Source organism: Corvus brachyrhynchos, unplaced genomic scaffold, assembly GCF_000691975.1.
Source record: "Corvus brachyrhynchos isolate BGI_N302 unplaced genomic scaffold, ASM69197v1 scaffold4, whole genome shotgun sequence".
Classification (NCBI taxonomy): Eukaryota; Metazoa; Chordata; class Aves; order Passeriformes; family Corvidae; genus Corvus; species Corvus brachyrhynchos.
The window spans coordinates 2,622,825-2,630,636 of record NW_008237878.1 but is presented as its reverse complement, the minus strand read 5'-3'; the positions used below and the strand labels follow the sequence as shown (position 1 = coordinate 2,630,636).

The 7,812-nt window shown below is 54.7% G+C and overlaps 1 protein-coding gene across 2 annotated transcripts in view; it reads left to right on the top strand.

Annotated features, from left to right (window-relative positions):
- Nucleotides 1-5,744: 5,744 nt before the first annotated feature.
- The window catches only part of TWF2 (twinfilin actin binding protein 2), a 17,242-nt gene continuing 15,174 nt past the window's right edge, over nt 5,745-7,812 (top strand). The window contains exon 1 of one of the 2 annotated variants that reach the window (XM_017732376.1): nt 5,745-6,171. In XM_017732376.1, coding sequence (XP_017587865.1) covers nt 6,060-6,171 — 112 coding nt within the window. In that variant the 5' untranslated portion in view covers nt 5,745-6,059. The remainder of the gene's footprint in view (nt 6,172-7,812) is intronic. The other variant, XM_008632172.2, reaches the window with a different exon arrangement.

Here is a 7,812-nt window from a genome sequence, read left to right as displayed (position 1 = left end):
TGCCGCCGGTGCGGGGCTCTCCCGCATCCTTTGTCTGGGCTGATGCTCAACACCCGCCGCGACGTGCTCGGACAGATGTGTCACGCACATCTGCCTGGCCGCAGCCCCGGCCACCGCTCCCTTGCCTACGGGGATGCTCGCCCCCAGCTGCCCCCCAGCCCAGGGGAGCTGCGGAGAGCCCGAGGAAATTCCTGCTTCCCGATTTCTCCGCCCGCTCCCCGCAGGACCCAGCCAGCACCCCGACACGATGGCTTTTGCATTTCTGAGTGTGCTTGGTGCATGACTAACTGTGTGTCCTCACGGTATTTCCCTCCTGCCCCCCGCCTTGCCAGCTCAATTAGCAATATTAATCAGGAGTAGAGGTGCTGCATAATTTATGTAACCGAATCAATATGCGAGCAGGGATGTGAGAGTAGCTGCCCCTGGAGCCCTGCTTTGTGCGGTCGAGTGTGAATGCAGCCCCGCAGCGTGTCCCGGGAGGGGAGCTGGGACATCAGCTCCCTCTGGTTAGCACCTTTGTGCCAGGGTGGGAATTTGTGCCTGCTGGTCCTTCATGGCATGAGCATCCTTGTTCCTTGAGCATGGTCGAGAACATCCTTCCCCTCCAGTTGCTTCTGGAGGGGCTATAGCTGAGAAGTGGCCAGCAATAATGCTTAGATGTTTCTCGTGCTTTTGCTCAGGAGAGCTGGTGGTTGATGGCTTTTGGGTTCAGGTTTATTGCTCCTGGCTTAAGCTGAGATCCTGAAGTTCAGGCTCTAATTAAATCTTCCTTGTTTTGTAAAAATATAACAATAATTTAAAAAGTTAAAAATCAGCAGGATGGACCCCAGCACCCACCCCAGCACCTGCAGAGCTGCCTGTGGGGTTTGGGCAGGCAGGGCCTGTTGCACTGTGTGCCCCAGGAGGCTGCTGCCTGTTGCTCACTGGCCATGCCCAGCTGCTCCTGTGCTGCTGGTGCTGTCCTTCCTGGCACCCTGCGGCTGGTGGGGAGGGAGATGAGCCAGCTCGGCTCTCTCTGAGAGCACTGACCTTCGCTGACCTTGGTTGCCCACTGCTTGGCAAACTGTGGCCAGTGCTGGGAGTCACCGTGGGGCACTGGTGGCCGTAGGACGTGACGTGCCCTGTCAGCGGGAAAGGGGAAGGGACTCGGCTTCCCCCAGCGAGCTGCGGTGGTGCAGAGTGGGGATGGACCTCATGACTCTGCCCTGGCAGCAGATCCCTGAGCTGGGGGTGGTGTAAAAAACCTCCCTGTGCTCATGGAAAACAGCTTTTGTTGGGTGCTCTTGCTGCTGCAGCATCTTAGACACCTCTGGGCTCTCTCTCCGTGCCCTGTTGCGCCGTCTCTCTTCCGGGAAGCTGCTGTTTCCTCTCTGAAGGCAAATCTGCCCTTCTAACACCTGCGAGGCACAACTGGGGTGCTCCAGGCTTTAAGGGAACTCCCCCGAGATGGGTTTGGGATATTTCAGTCTGCCCCACCCCGTCACAGTGATCGCATTATTCTGTTTGCTCAGCAAAGAGCAGATTCCATATCGAATGAGGAACAGTAATCCCACTGCTACTTTCGTCGCCTCTGCTGAGGCGCTGAGGTCTGTTGTTTGCTGAGGAGGAGGGATTTTCCACCTCTTCCTGGTTTCTGGGGCCTTTGTGATCACCCAGTGTTTTCTGGTTTTTTCATTCCCATTTCTCCTGTATTTTCAGGAAGACATCTGCTCCCGGGGGAATTATGATCAGATTCCGTGGCTGGCTTAGGGGAGGTTGCAGACAAGCTGGCGAGGGATTTTGCTTGACACTCTGCTAGGTCTGTGTGAGAGCAGGGTGACGTGGTGGTGGGGAACCCCCGGAGCAGCCCCTGCTGTGACACTCCCACGTCATCCCAGCTTTGGTGGAGGGGAAGAAATGGCAATGAGAGCTGCAGGTTCAGGGAGTGCAATCAGACTGGAGCCTTTCATGCAGGGGCAAGAGGCTAATTATTATTTTTTTGGGTATCCCAGGCAGCTCTCTTGAAGGTGCTGGCGAGAAAACCAGGCTGCCATGGAGACTGCCAGGCTGGGGAGGCGGTTGGAAGCTATCAAAGGGTGCTGTGGGCTTTATGGGGCTGGAAACCTGCTTTTTAGCTACAGCTGGGAGTGTAATGTTTTTGCAGTCCCTGTTTTGCTCTGAGTGGCATTAGATTGGAACAGCATTTGCTGCCTGAGCTTAGAACCTTGGGAATGCGATGCTGAACCAGGGCTTTGATGCTGATGGGAGGTCATCTGCTTTCAGTTGCTTCTGGGATCTCTTTCAAGACCACTGGGTAGAGAGAAAAAGTCTCTTAGAAGGTATTCCTTTTCAACCCAAAAATAGAATTTGGTACCTGCTCTTTCTCGGGGAGGTGGCAAGATCTGGGGATGGGGGAGGACCTTTGCTCCCATCCACAGCTGAACTGCCACTTTGCCCCAGGTCTGGATCTTGCTTTGGGAGAGCATCTGGTAGGAATGGATGTTTGCTTCAGGAGAAGCATAACCATGATGCACATGGGCAGGCATGCTGTCAGATGGATAAAAAAAGAGCAGAGAGGTGGGACCCAGGAGCTGCTGGGTCTGCAAAAGTCTTCTTGGAAAGCAGGTGGCTTCCCAGCTCTTCAGTGAGAAGAAAGAAGGACCTTCTGTGCCCATCCACCACATCCTCAGTCCCTCTGCTCTGGCTGTGCTGGCAGGCAGCACTGGCTCCTGAGGCGCCTAGATGCACAAATTTGGAGGCAGCTTTGGAATGCTGGAGGCACCCCCTAACCAGGGACGTGTCACAAGGTACCATCAGTGAAGGAGGAGAAGGAGAAGGGATGGCTGGTCCATGGCCCCTGTTATTCATGGGGAACAGAGGGCACAGGGCTGCTGCAAGGATATTTTTGAGGAGCCAGACCCAGGCTCTTTTCTGGTGCAACCTTGGACGTTGATGCCCAGTTCAGGGAATGGCCCATATCCAAGTGGATGGCAGGTCAGGATGGCCAGAGGGGCAGCATGGGTGGAACACCAGATAAATGCCCTGAGATGTCAAACCCCTTGAAGTCAAGCACCTGAAGTGGTGGGATACAGGAAGTCCTTTGGAAGGTGCGCAGTGAGAGACGAAATGCAATGAGATCATGGCCAGGGTGTGTCCCTGGGTGCCTGCTCCCTCCAATGCACGAACCAGTGCTCTGCTGGTGGCCTTACTGGGCACAGAAAAGGAACAGCAGCCAGCAGCTTCTGCAGGCAAGGAAGGACCATGTGTGCTGCACCACCACTTTGCCCCAGGATCCAGCTGATGCTGCCTGCAGGGTGAGTGCTGCCTGCCCTGGAGCGAGGGAAGGGACAAATAACTCCAATCCAAGGTGACCAAGTGCAGACAAGACAGGTCCCGGGCACACGTGGCAAATCAGGTATTCAGAAGCAAATGTCTGATGTCAGGCAGGTGGCTGAAAGTCTCTGGGCAGGACTTGCACTAAGGACCAGGAGCTGTCCACGTGAAATCCTGCAGGAATACAGTCTAGCCCCACAGAAAATTGGGAGAAAAGCTTTGCTTGTCTCCTCTCTTGCTCCCCTTCCCTCCCCCCACCCCGCTCCCTTCTTTCTATTTTCTTCTGACATCTGTAGCTTTTTTCCTCAGAAAAGGTTCCCTGCAAGGACATATTTATTTTTTCCATGGTGAGAAATAAAATCCTCTTACTGCTTAAACTGGCCATCCGTGTCCATCAGCAGAAAAGCTCTCTGCAGCAAGTGTGTTGAGCAGGCACTGTGTAAAGGAGTTACACTGGGATAGGCTAAAAGGAAGGAATTTTAGCAGCAGCAAAAGCTATTTTGTGCCTGTTGCAGTTATGTCCTTTCTTGGATGCCCAGATCAGGAGCAGGGCAGAGCTGTCTGGGCAGGGAAAGTGTGGGTAATGCAGGTATAACCATGTTTTATTCATCAGCATCTTGACTTCTGTCTGGCCAAGCATCATCCCTGGAACTTGGACAAGTTTTGCCTGGGTTTGTGGCCGGATTTTTGGCTGAGTTTCCCCGTTGCATCCCAGGCACGCTGTGCCCCGGACAGTGAAAGGGAAGCAGCCACTTGCAGTCGAATCGAGTTGAAGAGTACGTCCAGGGAATGAAAGATTGATGGCCGGAGGCTCGGGTTTCCCGTCGGGAGGGCAAGGTGACTCGATGTATTGAGAGAGGCATCTGTTTCAGGGAGCATTTATTATTGATCCGGGAGCTGGGCACTGTGTGGGGGCGATTGGGAAGGGTCAAACACGCAAAAACCTGTTGCTGCCCCAACAGGTGGGCGAGAGGTTGGAGGAGGGGACATGGGGGGGTGACGCTGTGGCTGTCGCCTCCATCCCCGTCCCCGCGGTGCTTCCCCGGGGATTGCACAGGCGCCTCCGCTGGCACCCGGGCATCCCCAGGGAGAGAGTGGCCGTTGCTGTGGCTACGGCTGTCATCTCTGCTTCTCTCCCCCTCCGGGCTCCTTGCAAGCTAATTGGGGCTGTAAACAGCAGAAAAAGGCTCAGTTTGGGAACAGCGGTGGTACCTGCAAGCAGCATCGTTCAGCAGCTTAAGACAAGCGCGATGCTTCGAGCCCGGCACTGAAATCTCCTGGGGACTGACCCAAACGGGCACATCCCAGCACAGGGCAGTGCCTGTTCTGGCTACAAGCAGCACGTCTATCAGTAGGTGCAAAGATCTGGCTGCCCTGAGCTGAGGGCTTCAGGCTTTGGTCTGTGCCTGCTCAGTGCTGCCAGAGGGGAGGCAGCGTCCTGCCCTCCCCCGACCAGCTCCAGTTCTCCTCTGGCAGTTTGCCTGCAGGGTCAGGGCCATCTGAAGGCCACTGCTGGGCAACCATCACCTCCCTGCCACACTGTGAGCTGCCCAGCCTGGGTGCCCCAGTGCCATCAGCTGGCTGTGCTCAGCCCTCCATCCCAAATGGGTGGCAGGTGCCACTGGGCTGGAAGGTTATGTGGGGCAAGGGGGCCTGGGACATGCTGTTATCAGGCTGCTAAGTGCAGGTGGCTCGTGAATGGGGGACAACTCATCTGCAGCCTACAAACAAGTGGGAGAGGGAGGTGCTGCACGACTCGGTGGCTGAAGGCGATTCTGGGCTGAGGAGGCGTGGGGGGGTGTGTGTGCCCACCAGGTCTGCCAGGAGGGTCGACAGCAAGGCTGCCTTGTAGAAAGGCCAGAAGGTTCCTCAGATGCCACTGAGCTCCTGCTGCCTCAAAGCAGCAACATTCCGAGCAGCAGCATCCATTTTTCAGGGCAGGGATAGAGACATGGTGTTCTTCCCAGGGTTTGGTCACCCTCATAATGAGATTTCCCAAACACCAAGGTGGGTCTTGATGTTTCTGGCTGCAAAACCAGTACAAGCTGTTCATAATTTTTCTCCTCTTCCCTGGGCCGACCAGCTGCGGTTCCTTTGGGCTCCTGCACATCGTGCCCTCTGGCACAGGTGCTGTCTGTGCTGTGCCTTGCTTCTTGCACGATGCTGAGGCTGGGTGTGCTGTTCGTGCTGTGCCTGCAGCCTTGTCAGCACCAGATAACGTGGTCATGCTCTTGTTCGTGCCTTCACAAATGACTTTGCCTGCAGCAACGTGAAGTGACTAACCTGGACTTGGCTTGTGACCCACCTCTCTTCTCTGGAGCTGCTGGACCCTGCCCTGTGTCTGGTCCTATCCCCAGTTATGGTACTTTGCTTCCTATTGAGTTTCATCCTATTTCTTTTTTTCTCAGCCCATTTCTCCAGTCTCCTGAGAGAACGGTGAATTTTTCTCTGGTGCACACTTGCATCTCCTCTAGCTTCCCACCTTACAGCTGCAGGAAGCACTACTGCAGCTGCCAGAAGTGTTCATGGAAATGTGGATAAACCTGGACCCACCACAGGTGCCCAGGACACCTTGCTTGAGCCCACCTCTGGTACCTCCCTGAGTGAGTTATCCACGTGGTTTTGTGTCCATGCCATGGAGGTTCACCACCATCAGGTTCCCAAGCTGGCTTTTGACACTTGGAGACACTTAGAAGCTGAGCTGAGACCCCTGAAGCCCACAGGTCTGTGGCTCTGCTGGAGGAAGCATGAGGGATCTCATGTATCTTGGCCTCAGTAGATCCACACTGGCTGTAGCCCAGCTTGGATTTGTTTCTGGATTATTTGTTCCAGGATTTTCCAGGAACCCATGTCTAGAGGGTGAGTTGAAGTGTGGGTCTGTTGCTCCTTCCTTTCCCTTGGTTTTTATGGTTTCCCCACACATGGGTTTTTCAGCCCTTGAGTTATGTCCTGGAGACTCCCTGGCAGGGGATGCCATGAGGTGCCATCTCCAGGGTGAGGTCTCCTCTGGCTTTTCTTCCAGAGCTGACTGTGGACTTCTCCATTAATATTTCAGGCACGCGAGCCATCTCGTCAAGTCTGTTGTGCCAATTAAGTCGTAATCATGCAGTAATGAAGCAGTTGCTGAGCTCGTGCTCAAACCTTCCCTGGTTTATTCCTCTCCCTCCTCACTGGCTCTTGGCTCTGCGTTGTGAGAGCAGAAGAGGACGTTGAAGACACTCTGGTGTTTTTATTTAAATGAAAATTGCTTTAAAAAATATATATATATTTCAGCAGAATTAAATCTTGCAAGCCCCCTCTGAGGTTTTTTTGAAAGCTTTGCTGCTGTCTTCTCTGGAAATAGTCTCCCTCCTTGGCAGACCTTGTGGTATTTCCTGTGGTGCGCTCGGCTTCTCCAGCAGCATCCAGGCTTTTCCTCATCCCCTTCAACCCCTCGGTACCTACACAGATCCCAGTGCTTGGCTGTCACTTGTCAACCACTCAACTACCGGCTGTTGATCCAGTTCTTCAGGGCACTCCTCGCACTTCCAAGTGGGCTACAGGGTTGCATTTGCCCAGACTCCTGATTTTCCAGACCCCCTGCCTGCCCTTGGGTTCTGGGAAGGATGGGGTCGGACTGGAGGGATTTGTAAGCTGGTTAGTGCTGCAGAGCTTTCCTATTTCTTCCCTGAAGCTGATGCTATAGAAACATCCAAGAACCATGTTATTCTCTCCCAGTTTTGCAGTGTAACAGGAATTGGTGAAACTTCATGCTTGTTAGGAGCTTTTGTCTCCTGCACGAGGTTTCCTGGGTGTATCAGTGTCTCTTTCTCTCTTGCTCTTCCCGCCTTGTGTGTGTGCAATAACCACAGATGCTGCCGGAAGGAAACAGCCGCTCTCAGCGGGGAAAGGGGCTAAAAATATCGGAATATCCTTGGCTGGGCACAGCAGGAGCAGGGTAAGCTCCCGGCTGGCACTGGGAGAGGGTGAAGAATATCCTTGGCTGGGCACAGCAGGAGCAGGGTAAGCTCCCGGCTGGCACTGGGAGAGGGTGAAGGTCTGCTTTGGGAACTGGGAGAGCTACATGCCTTGATGCTGATGGAGGGAGCATGCTTGTGATGGGGTTACACCAGCAAACCTTCTGTTGTGTCCCCTAAAATGCCATTAAGGAGTGATGCGCCTTTGCTGGGGTGTCTGTGTGCCCATTCCTACAGGGTCCTGTCGGGATGGCATCTTTGGGTTTGTATGGGAGTTGCTGCCTGCAGGGAGCCAGCCTTGGGAGCTCTTCCTTGTGTGTGCCTCTTCTCTCTGTGGGAGGGGAAGCCACCCAGACCTCTGATCAGGGCACACTTTGAGCTGGTGGAGCAGATGCATCGCAGAGATGTCACTTGTGGGGGACAGGCAGGAGTTCCCTGGGAGCTCCCCAGGGATTCCTTCTCCCTTGGGGCTGGGGGAGCTGCGGCCGTGCCCCGGCCCAGGGTGTGCCTCCAGGGGACTGAGGGCACCGCTGAGTGACAGTCA